Source organism: Sturnira hondurensis, unplaced genomic scaffold, assembly GCF_014824575.4.
Source record: "Sturnira hondurensis isolate 20B ecotype Veracruz unplaced genomic scaffold, ASM1482457v3 Scaffold0015509, whole genome shotgun sequence".
Classification (NCBI taxonomy): Eukaryota; Metazoa; Chordata; class Mammalia; order Chiroptera; family Phyllostomidae; genus Sturnira; species Sturnira hondurensis.
The window spans coordinates 5,393,263-5,407,910 of NW_028088140.1; the positions used below are offsets into that span (position 1 = coordinate 5,393,263).

Consider the following 14,648-nt stretch of genomic DNA (forward strand, 5'->3'; position numbering starts at 1 on the left):
ACTTCATTCTCCTCACATGGGTGTTCCTTGAGGAGACTTTCCCTGATCATTCTATCTCAAATTGTCCCACATTACTGTCAGCTCCACTACTGCACGTCCTGCTTTATTTTTCTTTATAGCACTTAGCATTAATTGACTTTCTATCATGATTTATTTATGTACATATGTATTGTTTGGCTTCCATTTCTTGTAAAAGAATACAAGTTTTATGAGAGCAGGCACTGTCTCACTCACTGTTACATCCCTCACTACTGACGACTGACCTAACTACTGACTATATACCTAACCACTGACACGTAGGCATTCAAAAAATACTCACCAAAGAAATGAGTGATTCTATCTCTAAGGAGTTAATAGATATGTTTCCATGGAAACAGTATTTCAGATTCTAAAAATAGTTTGTATTCCTTGAAGCCATGTTATTGAATGTTAATTCAACATTCAATTTCACTAAATTGAATTCGACATTAGATTTCACTAAAAATCTTTACATTACGAAATAACTATTTCAGGCAAACATCCTGCTAGTAGTTTAAAATTATAATTATTGTCCCAATAACGACTACTCTTACCAAATAATCATTAAAAGGTGGATAAAATTAGTATGATTAATAAAAACAAAAATAAGCATATCTTTGAAGACCTGACATTGCCTTAAATCACAAAATCACCATATGAAGATCAAGATACTATATTAAAAGTATTGCTCATATTAAAAGCCTTCCAAAAAAACATTACCTCAAGTTTAAGCAACTCCACGAGAAAGCAGAAAAAAAATAATAAAATGGTGGATGAAAGGTGGAAAACAAGACCAAAAGTACAGACCGAACACACAATGAAAATGTCAGAACCATGCTGCTGAATGTGATCTCTTGTACTAGCATACTTTTAAATACATTTAAATACTCCCTTTTAAAATTATGCTGAATATAATCATATTTATTCTATACCTTTATTAACATTTTAGCCTTAGAAGTAAAATTCAAATTAATTGCTTTGGAATACAAATAAAATTCTAAAAAGAGGAATTTTTATTAAAGACCACACTAAATATAAGTGTGGATTGCAACTTTAATATTTTCAATAATGTAGATCTTTAGAAATAACATTTTTAAGCTTTAAATCCCTAATTTCTGATCTATAAAATAGCTAATTAGTATATAAAAAGTACTTGTAAATTCTATAGAGTGACATATATATATATATATATATATATATATATAGAGAGAGAGAGAGAGAGAGAGAGAGAGACATACACACACATACATGCACCATCTAAAATATCTAGGAACCACCCCCAAAACGCTGTCAATGAATTCATAAGGTATACATTTAACAAAAATAATGAAATGTAAGGACATATTTAACAGTGCACACCAAGTTATATGTCTCCAGCCTCAACTAGGAATAACAAATAAATCATTGCATTTTTTAGCTCCTTTATTTTTTTTCATGTGTTTTATTTCTCATGTCAATATTTAAGTTCAGGAAAGTAGTTAATATATAAAATAATTTTTCTATTAAGTTCTTTAAGTGCTATAATTGACCAACACACTTAACTAAGAATAAATAAAATTGAATTTTAATAAGTTAATAAAGTAATGCCACCTATTTAGAGAGTAAGCAAAAGCTAAAGATAAATATAGTTATAAATAAATAAATGAACCCCTGGCTGGTGTAGCTCAGTGGATTGAGTGCGGGCCTGCGAACCACAAGATCACAGTTCAATTCCCAGTCAGGGCACATGCGTGGGTTGCAGGCCAGTTCCCAGCAGGGGACTCATGAGAGGCAACCATACATTGATATTTTTCTCCTTCTCTCCTTCCCTTTCCCTCTAAAGATAAATAAATAAAATCTTTAAAAAATAATAATAAAAATAAATAAATAAGATGGAATATTTAGTAACTTTTTCATAAACTCAAAAGTAATTTTAAGTTTACTCAATATAAATATTATAACATACAATACAGCAAAAGATAAAAAGTAATAACAACAAGTATCAGGTCAATACTAAAAGCATAAATTTACTTTTAAGGCAAATCATCAGACCACCTAAAATAGAAGATAAAATGGTAAAAATAAAACACAGGCTTCGCACTCTAATGTTAGCTTCCTATTATTAGGGGCACAGCCTCAAACAAGTCATTTAACCTCACTAAGCCTCAGATTCCTAACATATAAAACAAACTTAAAATAGTACTTAGCTCACAGGGTTAAAAGAAACAAATGGGACCACATATTTAAAGTGCCTAGCATAGTATCCAAAACTAATGTTGAAAACGTTAAGATTTTGTTCCTAATAATAATATTACTCTCTTATGGTACCATTTCCTGAAGTTGTTAAAAATATTTCAACAACAATCTGAGGTCTCAATAACTATATAACTGTTAATTATTTAAGAAGGGACTAATTGTCCATGTTTTACTAATGATTAATGAAATATTAAATCACCATTCATCAAGAATAAATCCCTTTATGTTAAAATTTACTTCAAAACATAAGTGTTTTATATAAAAATTTGAAGGAAGTTAAGATGTAAAAAATGAATTTCTAAGTCACTTTTCTTCTTTCCCAAAAACGTCTTTTCAAAAGAAAACACAAATCAAAACAAAAACAAAAAAACATTGTTGTTCCCTTTGAAAGAACAATGTGCGAAGACACTAACGCCTTTTCACAAATTTTTTATAACTCTAGCTATAACTTTGTCATCTTAAATAAGCTCTTCTCATCACATACAAAGACATGTTGATCTACATAAATAAAAATATAAATTTATAAAAAGCTTCCATATTAAACTTAGTATAATTCTTAAGTAAAATATTTCTCAAAAATATTTTCCCACATACATTTTCCCCAAAGTGCAAGTGTGTGTACATATGTACACATACACATTTCTTCTCCTTGTTCAAATTCTACTTGTGTAACTATAATACCATAATTCTCAGCTAGAAAAGGTCAGAGAGCACTGCACTTCAAAACAGACATATTCTAAAGCTGCCATTGCTCTGATTAAATTTTAGTCATACTATTGCATTTGTCTTAAAATTTAAAATAATGTTAAAAGAATTTTTAATCAAAAGAGTATTTTTTAAATATTTTATTTATTTATTTTTAGAGAGAGAGGAAGGGAGGGAGAAAGAGAAGGAGAGAAATATCAATGTGTGGTTGCCTCTCATGTGGTCCCTACTGGGGGACTTGGCCTGCAACCCAGGCATGTGCCCTGACTGGGAATTGAACCAGCAACCCTTTGCTTCGTAGGCCTGTGTTCAATCCACTGAGCTACACCAGCCAGGGCCAAAAGAGTATTTTTTTAATTTGAGAAATACTAGTAGGCAGGCAAATTTAGTCAAAAATAATTCTTATTGAAGCAAAGAATGACTGGATTCATCCAGGTTCAAGTATTTCTAATTTAGCATTATCTAAGTAGGATTTTCCTTGTGAGACATTATAGGGAGCCATTTCAGGTGGTATGAAGAATGTAGCCCAGCCCCTGATTCAGAAAACCAATCAGGAGCAAGTTGGCACACAGAGCCCACACCCACAGATAGGTTTTCCCTTGGGGAATCAGGCCTGCATTGTACCTAGGCTGCTATGAGGCTTGCTTTTGCTAAAACTCTCTCACCCTGGATTGAGGCACAAATGTTTACTGCATATCTTTAAAGTAACTTCCTAAAGTCTGTGCTAAACCTCCCAAGTATGGAGTGTAACCAGTTAAACCACTTTTCCCCTTGATTTGCAAACATTCCTTTTTTTTGAAGTAATTAGCAACATTCTTTCCTTTGTTATCTGTAAAAGGTAGTCACCTACAGTGAACCTGTGCATAGTAAATGAGGACCATCCCCGATGTAATGTACCCAGGAAAGCAATAAAAGCCTGCCCAGGAAGGGATTGGGGTCCTCTCTCTCACTTAGAGAGCGGCCATGCCATTCCTTTTTCTTCATAGGACTTCTGTAGTCTGTGTGCATTTGTTCATCGCAGCCACAACACATGGACCCTGAAGGCCGGGGCCCACGTGGAGACATGTTTGGTTCAGCCTCTACTTGATTACACATTAAGAGCTTTTGAGCATCTTTGATAAGTTCATGAACTCCTTGAATTGATGGGAAAAGTGTGGGATTGTGTGTTTGTTATTGGGCTATGAAGATCATTTTTGGGAAATCTGTACCTGAAGTTCATAAACTTTAAAATCTGAAGGGTTAAGCATCATAAAGCCTCACATGCCTATGCGTGTTCTATGCATAAACTTTCACCATTCCCCCACTGATAAGATATACGAAGAAGTAAAAGAGGGCATTAGTTGATATTTATACTCCATAGCTCACTAATATATTACCAAATATGAACAGAGTGTCTTTTAGATCACTACTTTAAAAACTCTAAGACAAATTAAAAGATCACTATAATTTAGTTTTTCCCTAAATTTTTGTCTTTTAAAATTTTTTGTTTATGCCAATACAGTTGTTCCCACTTTTTCTCCCTTTTCCCAGTTTAAGAACTACAAATAATATAGTCATAACAATACCTCCTATAATATAGTAAAAAGGATAAAAGCCAGTATTTTTATGCAAATATGTTTATTACACATTCTAGAGCTCATATGCTGACATAATTATATAAGAGATTTAAAGGCCAAAGTAATGCCATGTGACAAATTACAGAAGGAACTGAGAATGTTTATCCTGGAAGAGAAAAATCTCAGAGTAAACATAAACAGCCTTGCCCTGACCAGCATGGCTCAGCTGGTTGAGCGTCATCCTGCGAAAGGCCATGGGTTCAATTCAGGATTCATGGTCAGAGCACATGCCTGGATTGTGGGTCTGGTCCCAGTTGGAGGCATATGAGAGGCAATCAATGGATGTTTCTCTCACATATCAATGTTTCTCTCCCTCCCTTCCTTCTAAATAAATAAATAAATAGATAGATAGATAGATAGATAGATAGATAAATAAATAAATGAAACCTTTAAATAAATAATGGCCTTCAAATCCCTCCTGAGGTAAAAAAGGAAGGATTCATCCCATGTGATTCCGCAGGAGACCTGGAACCTGTGCGTGTAAGTCGCAGGGAACTCACTGGAACGGCTGACTTTTGAAGAAACATGAACTCCTATACCATCGAGCAAGAGTAGTGAATCCGTTACCAGAGATGCTTCCTCTACCCCTGGCTTAACTGAAATAAGCTCGATTACCACTTACTGACTAGCCAGCAGCACATATAATTTTAAGTATTATCTCTACACATATACATCATTCATTAAATAGCACAATACACTTTTAAGCAAACATTCCTCTCAACATATATAGCTACATAAAGCAGAAACAAAAATATTAACTCTCAGTCCATACTAACTCTATACAAATATTACTCAGAGTAAATGAAAGAAAGGCGAATACTATTTTGATAGGTCACTCAGAAAAATCTCAAATCTTGATTATTTCAACAGTGTAAACAAGGTAATGTCAATCACATTTAAGTGCACTGAACTGCATTACCTCTGAGTTAGCACAATCTGCTTGTAACTTTTTGCACTCATCTTTGAGTTTTTCAGATTCTCTCTCACGTTCCAAGGTCATGTTATCCATTAGTGTTTGAACCTGAACTAGTTCTTTCTTTAACACAGCAACATCTTCTATACCAGGTCTCTGAAGCTGTGAAGCAACAACACACATTACCTAAAAATTTTAGTGAAAAACTAAAATAATAAACATTTTAAATGGTTCCACCACAAAGAAATTGAAATGAAAACAATCTTTAATATCAATTACTGAACTCTGAACATCACACAAATTTCTTCCCATAATAACCATCTCCTCTTCCCATTCTGTCTTATATTTAATAGTATTAGCACTCCAAGTGCAACATAGCAAAATTCCCAATTATCCTTAAGGCTTTCTTTGCTTTCCTTTTTTTCACAAACTACACCCATTAGTCATAACAATCACTTAATAAATGTTTACATTCCTTCATTTTCCATCCTAAGAAACTGGTAATAAAAATGAAGAAGGAACAGATGTAAGCATAATTATGGTTTGTTGTAGGTTGAATATAGTTGATTCATTCATTTATATACTTATTGAGTGCTAAATAAAGAACAGAAAAGAGTCAAAAACAGATCCAAGACTGTTAAACCTGGTAAGTATTGAAGATGTACAGTACCAATGACAGAAATACAATTATGGAGAAAATACAATGACTTGATGTTATACTTAATTGAATTTAAAATAAAAGCTAGAAATGCAACTAGAAGTATCCTAAAGTAGGTGCGTTTATAAAACTAAAGTGCAAGGGAAGACCAGGATAGGAAATACAGACACTACTAAAAAGACAGATGATGCTGAGATACAAACAACAAAAATGTTAAGGTAATAGATTACGTATCACAAAATTCCATTTTGCTTTTAAAAAATTGTATATAGTATATATGAAGGTGGAAGAAGAACTACAGGGAATTTTATTTCCTCCATTTTATTCAAGCTTTATTTTAAATTTTTTTCATCACAGCAGGTATTTCATTTTTAATTTAGAATATTATAAAATACATTCTAATAAATGGTTTGTAAATTACCAGTTCAGTCTTCAGATCTTGAATTATAGTTGCCTCTTTATTTAATTCTTCTGTCAAATGTGACACTTTTTGTTCAGCAGCTTCTCGAAGACTCCTTTCTTCATCATATTTTGACTTTATATCTAAACAAAGATTATGTTTCATGAGATTAACTCTAGAAGACAGTTTTAGAAATTTCTGTACATTGTAGTACATATCTATATATCACTTAATTCAAATTCACATTCCTTAAATAACCTAATAAAAGTATACTTATGATTACATTAAATGAGCTTTAAAAAATCTAATGTTTGTATATATAGTATCCTACTAAATAGAGTATTAGTGTATATTTAGTCATATATAATATTTTACCTAAAGTATGTAGTTAGTAAATAATATATGTAAATGATAGTATAAATCAAAGGTTAAATCTATATACACTATGTTATTCAACATTTTCAAAATGCTCTTTGTTAACCTTTAAGCTATCCTCCCCACCCAATTCAAGACAAATTCAACAGAGAAAATCAGTCCTTTGAAGGGAGCAGGTGGGAGGACAAACAAAATAATTTACATAGCAATTATGTTACTAAATTGCAGTAATAACCACCATAGTCTATAACACATACTTTATCACTAAAAATACAATGTTTATTTCTAGGATATATAATGGCAAAAAATAAATAAACCTAATACATCAGCTAAAAAAATTTTATTCAATTTACCTGCAATTTCAGTGGCAAGTTGTGCTGCTTTCTGCTCAAATAAGTCTTTCATTTGCTTAATATTAAAATTTTCTGTTTGGGCTTCTTCTAACTGTCGTTCCAAAGAGTAAAGTTCTACCAAAAAGTATAGCATTTATTCAAATACAATGTTATTTACATTAGCTAACTTATATCATAATCATTGCACTAGTTAAAAACAATTAACATGTCTGTTACCCTTATGAGTATCTTCATATTTTAAGAATTAAGCATATGGTTTATTTAAGGCACAAGTCATAATTTACAAACATGTAAAATAAATGAAAGAAGTATTTAACATCACACCCAAATAATCTATAAGTATTCCTTTAAAAATTATTTTGATTTCATGTTTCATAGTTATGTCCCTATATCTTTCAACTGACTAGAAAGGAACACATGTATTCTGCTTCTCTGAAAAAAAATTTGTAATAATGTGAAAAAAATGAGAAATGGTTGAAAAATAATCAAGGTCTGAAGTAAAATAATCATTTAAAATAGGCAATCAAGTACTTCATTCTCATAATACTTCATAAAGATCCCAATTCTCATAAAAAAGGGACTTTAGAGGGAATTAAATATGGACAAAATTAACCTCACAAATAATTTTGATTCATTGAGCATTCCTCCAATTAAAGTCAGTTTCAAAGATGCTAGTTTCATCATTTTAAGAGAAAAAGATTACATCACTCTTTGATAACAGATTTAACTTTTCATTAAACAACCATATCAAGGTAATCCAGAAGTTTATAACTTCATAATATAATAAAAAAAAACATTAACACTTCAGTACACTGATTAAATTAGAGAGTTCACAGGTAACAAGCACTGCAAACTTAGAATATTATTGTTATCATCACTATTTTAGAGCCATAGTGTATAACCACAAAACAAAAATCATATATAGCAGGCATAAGAGAAAAAGAAAAAGGTAAGAAAAGAAGAATGAGAAAGACATAAAAGAAAAATGAAATAGCTGCTTTAAGTAAAGTTACCTGCTGATGAATCGGCCACCAATCCATCAGGTTTAGACTCCTCAAAGAAAACATAAGACATAGACAAATACAATGTTAAAAAACATCTCTGAAAGACACAATCTGTCAGGTAAGTAAGAAGCTTTTGATAAAAGTTAAATTTTGGCCTACTCACATTCTTCCATATCTCTAAGATAACACTAGGCACATTGGCATAATAATTTAAATGCAGCTCACTGGTTCTAAAAATGTTTTTATGTTAACATATAAGAAATTACTGTTTCTTGCCATACATGGCATCTTAAATTCCATAAATTCAGTAATAAATAAACATAAATTATTACAACTAAATAGATTCTAAAGCAAATAAGTTAATAGGCAAGATTCAATCCTATATTCAAAAATTAGCATAAGATAAACACGCCATGGAACTATCACTATTAAAAAATGGCTCTAAAAGCATAAACTTTTAATTCAGGATTATAAACCGTTTTTTAAAAAAGCAAAAATAAAGAATATATTCCATAACATTTAATTTATCACATGCATTAGAACAAAATAATATACTGCTTCATCATTATTTCCATATACTAAAAAGTTATTCACATCTGATTAGTGTTTGATAAAGTATCTCATAATACATCTAGATTTTTCCTATTCATTGGATTTGGACATTATCATTGCTAAGAATCATCAATATTTCAAACACATTTTTCCCCAAAGGTAAATCTCCCAAAGTCAATTTATACCTTGCACTATGGAAAATTTATTTAATTTATTAAATATGAAATAGTCATCTCAAATGTAGTTAGGAACTTCCTGTCTGTTTTCAAGTACAGACGATAATACAGATCATCTGTTAATGGCATCCATGTAAAAGATGAGTAATTGATCTACAAGTATTTTAGATGATTACAAACCTCTGTAATGCAACCTCAGTTAACCTTGTTATCCACCTATTTGTTTTTGTCTTTTCTAGTTCAAAGGACAAATTTTGGTGAAAAGATTAAAAGGCAAAAGGACTGACTGAGAGTCACAATATGCTCAGATAATCTGCAAAGAGATCACTAATTACTTTATGAAAATATTAAAACTATTGTTGAAAGGTATTCATTTTATTCTTACAAATGAAAACTATATATAGATTCAGTAAAATTCATTATTCTACAATTATTTATGCAATTTATATCATTTTAGTATAGAAGTCAATATAATTTTAGTATAAAAATCATAATTGGTTAAGATATTTACTTAGAAAATACACTGAACTATAAAGAATCAGGATATTAAAAGAATCTTACTTGGAGACAACCGGTTTTTGACAGCACAGTGATTTTCTTGTGTTTTCTAGTACTACTTTTAGGTGGTTAAAGTCATATAATATATACATGTTGGTGTGTATACACACACATATACAAATATTTTATTCTGTTTTCAAAACCTGACATTGTTAATACAAGTTTCCCACATTTTCAAATACCTTTCACTGTAACAATTAATAATAGTTCTTTCCCTTAACACACATTTTAGTCATTTCCAACTTGTCACGACCACAAATGCTTTAAAGAGTTTCACTATTGTTTAAACCTGCATTGTTTTTACCATTGAGGTACATTGTTAGAATAAAATAATGCACCCTGGTATAAAAAAAATCCTGATTTTTAACACAGCACCTTTAAGAAGTTACACCTCTCATTCCCATACACGTGTTGGCTATTAAACACAGGAAACAAATTAGGAACTTGTTTCTATCAGGCCACCTGCTTACAGAAAAAGCATTATGCTTAATTTTCAACAATGACAACAATCAACTAATAAATACACTTCAAGCATTTAAAAACAATTACTTGCTGCTGCAGCCCTTGAAATTTTTCTAATTCTTTTTTTAATTCTTCTGAATACCATTTTTCTTCCTAAAGGGAAAAAAAATTTAATTAGCGAATTTTAAAAGATTTATTACCTGAAACACTGAAAATAAACAAATATAATCCTTTTTAACCTTACCTTAAGTGAAGCCTGTAGGTCCTGGACCTCTTGTCTAAGTAGTGTTACATCATCTCTAAACATATTTGGGGTAGGAGTGGGGGGATGGAGAATTAATAGTTAATGTTGTTTAATTAACAACCTGCTCTCTTAACAAATCACAGCTAGTGACTATATATTGATATTCTAGTTTTCTCAATTTAAAAAAAATAAAGGCTCTTATAGATTTTATACGTAGTGGATTAATTTACCAACAACGAGCACCAATGGTTTCCTATTGCAGTTAGCATAAAATCTAAACTCATTAACAAGAAATATAAAATCTGCACCATCTAGTCCCTGCCTTATCACTGTCCCCCTCATTCACTTAGTTCTGTTCTTTAAGTTTGACATGCTGTTCCCTGTGGAAACTTCTCACATTGTTTCCCTCACCTAAGAGTCAGTATGAAAAAGAATGCTGAGCCAAGGTCCACGCTAGGCCCTAATGCAAGAAAAATTCCATGATAAAATACTTTTGGAATTGTCCTTCTAGATATTTGAACATATCTTCCCTTTGGATTATAAATCTCTTACACACACACACACAATTCTCCTTGTCCCTTGCCACTACTAATGGCTGCCATGGTAGAAGACACAAGAACTGAAACGAGTTCATTACAAGTCCTCAAATGAACTGATTCTAGGATGAAGGGAACAGGAGAACAAGGTCATTTCTAATGAGGAGAAGACCAAGTCCACATCGGCACAAGCATTTATCAGCAAGGTAAAAGACAATGAAACATATTGATAGGAGAATTCTTCTCTAGAATGAGGGCAGAGATAGAGTCAGCTTGATATGTGAAATAAGGTTAATAGTGAAAAAGAAAGAAAATTGACAACTAAGAGAAACGCAAAAGATGGAGAAATTAGTCCTCTAACTTTTATAGCCATTCATAAGTAAGGAATTCATTCATTATTCAACAGACATTTGTTGTCTATTCTAGACCCTCAAGTTGTTCAAACTAATGGGAGAAGTGAACATGTAAATATGTAAGAGTAATAGACTATCATCAGTTCTATGATACAAATAAAAACAGATAAAAAGATAGTGGCAACTTCTACCTTGCAGGGCTTCATGATAGAAACTCTGAGAGAAAGTCTACAATCTTTTTAATACAAAAGTAAAGTTCAATAACAAAATCCTGCTTTTGTTGATTCTTAAAATTTGTTTTCTTGTAAAATTTTCATTAGCCTTCCTTTCCGGCACGTGTGTGTGCGTGTCCCCCCCACAGCTCCCTCTCTCCCATGTGGCTCTACCAACTAACCTCATGTGTGGAAATCACATGAAGACACTTAATGTAGGACACTTAGTCTTCACATGTTTATGGAAAACTGTGGATGCGTTTTAAGTTTTCTCTACAGTTAAGTGATCTTCCAACTCTATGTATAAACTAAAATGATGAGGAAAGAAAATAATAACAGAATACTTAAATGGCTCACATAAAATGTAACGAAATTCCAAGGAGAATAATTCCAATTCAGCTTCTAAACTTGGTAGCCTCACCTGCTCCAACTAGTCTTTTTTAAAGTGCCACTTCAACAAATTTGTGGAAGTAATTTGCCTACAACAGGGAATCTTCTAATATATAACATAAAACATCTTGGGATATGTGTACAAGAAAATTGGCAACATCTATTAAAATTTTAAAGAGAAATTTTGTCCAAAAATTCCACTTCTAGAAATCTACCTTACAGATATATTCATTCACGTATAAATGATACACCCACAAGGGTATATATCATATCATTTGTAACTGCAAAACACTGGAAATACCTTAAATGATCATCAATAGAAGAATGATAAAATTCCATGCTGTCACTTAAAAAAGTGAAACAGCTTTATCAGCATTTATGTGAAACAATTCATAAGATACTCAGAGAAATAAAAGGTGCTGAATATTGTACAACTGCTCTTTTATGTAATTACAGAAATTTAAATACTTTTATTTGTATACAGATGTAAGCATATGGGTATATAGGTATAGACTATTTCTGAAAGTATATGCAAGAAACTGGTAAACAGTAAGAGGCGAGAGAAAAGAGTGGCAAGGAATACATTTTTACCATATAACTTCTTGAATCATTTGAACTTTGCATTCTGTATATACTATCCATACATTCATTTTAAAAATCTGGTCTCCACAAAATTATTAATGCATCAGGTTTCAAATATGTAATTGATGTTGATAAAATCCACATGTAAAGTGATAAACAAAGACCTTTAAAACAAAAAGGTTTCATGACCCACCCAACTCATGTGGGCTTTTGATCTAAAAAACATGAGGTGCCCACAGTCACATGTTATCCACTGTGTTAGTGAGGGGAAGGATTAATTGTCAGAAACTGCAGAGATATAGAAAAATGAGAACAGATACAGTAAGAGATAAAGTAGTGAAAATTACTACTTAGAGCAACAGCAATCAAATTTGTGCCTTAAGATTATTACCTTGGAAGCAATATAGAGTTCATTGGAGAGGTACAAGACTGAAGGAAGAGAGCCAACTGTAAATGCTGAAAAAATTATTTTGAGTGAGAGATAAAGCCTAAAATAAGCTGCAGCACTAAATATGGAAAAGGTTATGAGAGCTGTTCAGGAGATAGAATTTTTTAATTATAGGTGACACACAATATTATATTAGTTTCAGGTTTACTATATAGTGATAAGACATTTATATACCTCATAAAGTGATCACACCAATAAGGCTAGTACCCCTAAGGGAGACAGAATTACCTAGACTTTGTAATAGGTCAGATGGCGAAGCAGAGGCAGGTATGTAAAAATAAGCAAATTCAGTTTTCTGGCTTTAGTAACTGGGTGGAAAGATAATACTGCCATTCACCAGAAGAGGTAGATAATGAGTAGGTTTAAAGTAAACACAATAACCCCTGTTTACAAAATGTCAATAGTGAGATGTTTCTTTGGAACATCTATGTGAAGATACCTAGTAGGTATCCCAGAAAATAATTCTATGCTGGAGATGTAGTTTAGGAGGAAGTCATGGGTGTGGATATAGAGCAAGATGAGAACACAAAACAGATCAAGAAAGAATAATCACAACTGTATGTTATCTCAGATGAGTAGAAAGAAGAGAGTAAGCAAAGTCACACTTTGCAGAGACTGTGGTAGAGAATCCAGAAAGATGGCCGCCACCAAGTTCTTCCCTTCACATCTGCAGAAGCCACTTCTCTACTGACAGAGTCTGCTTCTTGGCCTCTTGAAACTGAGCCAGCCCTCAGATTCCAGAGTACCGACCGCTGTGGCACTCTGACCAACAGAATGTGGCTTAAGTGAGGCTCTGACACTTGCAAAGGCAGGCCTGAAGAAAACGGGCGGCTTCTATTCTTTCATCTTGAAATTCTCCTCAGAACACAACTGCTGGCCGGTTAAGTCCAAGCAGCCACGTGAAGAAGCCTGTAAGTAGAACTAAGGCCCCTGACATATAGTCCCAGCCGAGCTTCCAGCCAGTATCCAACATCAATTCCCAGCAATGAATTTAAGGCTATTTTGGATCTTTTGGCCTTCCCAGTCCCCCAGTCTATACCACTTACAGCAAAAGCACCATCCAGTCAACCCCCCAAATCATAAATAATAAACTGTTATAGTTTTAAACCACTAAATCTTGGGTGAATTGTTACAAGGAAATAGAGAACCAAAACAGAAGTCAAGTAAGATACCAAAGGGATTCGCAACAGGCCTCCCCAAGATGTATTACTTTGGCATGGGGATTATTTTGAGCTGAAGGCAATGGAGATCTTACAGGCTCAAGAGAAACTGCACTGTTCCCTTAAAGAATTTAAACTGAGGACTCGCCCGCAAAAGTTATCACCAGAAATAACTTTTTAGGACCTAGGGCAGGGAAAACTTCTAATTACTCAATATCTGCTCTTTTTATCCTAGGAATGACCTTCCTCCCCTCTGAAACCTTAAAGGCACCTCATCTCATTTGGTGAGATGAAATGAGTAAAAGGGTAAATGAGAAAGGGTAAAATGAGGCACTCATTTTTACCCTTCTATATTTGAAACTCTCACGCATGTGGTGTGTCTAACTCTTTCACATATATAGTGTTCGCATAAGTACATATGTAATTAAATTTGGTCATTTTCTCTTGTTAATCCAGCTCAAGTAGATTTAATTATTAGACCAGCCAAAATAACCTAGGAAGGTAAAGGAAAATTTCTTCCTCATACACAATAAAACCTGAAAATAATCCAGGTTACTCTTAGCCTTTGAAGGAAGTTTCAGGAGAATGGTAGGGCAGAATCCAGGCCTTGACTTGCTAAACATTAAATGACAGTTAAGGAGCAAAAATAGCCCTGACTGGTGTAGCTCACTGAGTTGGACGTCATCCTGCAAACCTAA

The 14,648-nt window shown here is 32.7% G+C and overlaps 1 protein-coding gene across 2 annotated transcripts in view; it reads right to left on the minus strand.

Annotated features, from left to right (window-relative positions):
• The window catches only part of EEA1 (early endosome antigen 1), a 141,675-nt gene that overhangs the window by 75,051 nt on the left and 51,976 nt on the right, over positions 1-14,648 (minus strand). For both annotated transcript variants that reach the window (XM_037064665.1, XM_037064666.1), the window contains 6 exons: positions 10,270-10,324; positions 10,113-10,178; positions 8,287-8,326; positions 7,274-7,387; positions 6,567-6,688; positions 5,494-5,649 (listed from right to left, as the gene is read on the minus strand). In XM_037064665.1, coding sequence (XP_036920560.1) covers positions 5,494-5,649; positions 6,567-6,688; positions 7,274-7,387; positions 8,287-8,326; positions 10,113-10,178; positions 10,270-10,324 — 553 coding nt within the window. The remainder of the gene's footprint in view (positions 1-5,493; positions 5,650-6,566; positions 6,689-7,273; positions 7,388-8,286; positions 8,327-10,112; positions 10,179-10,269; positions 10,325-14,648) is intronic.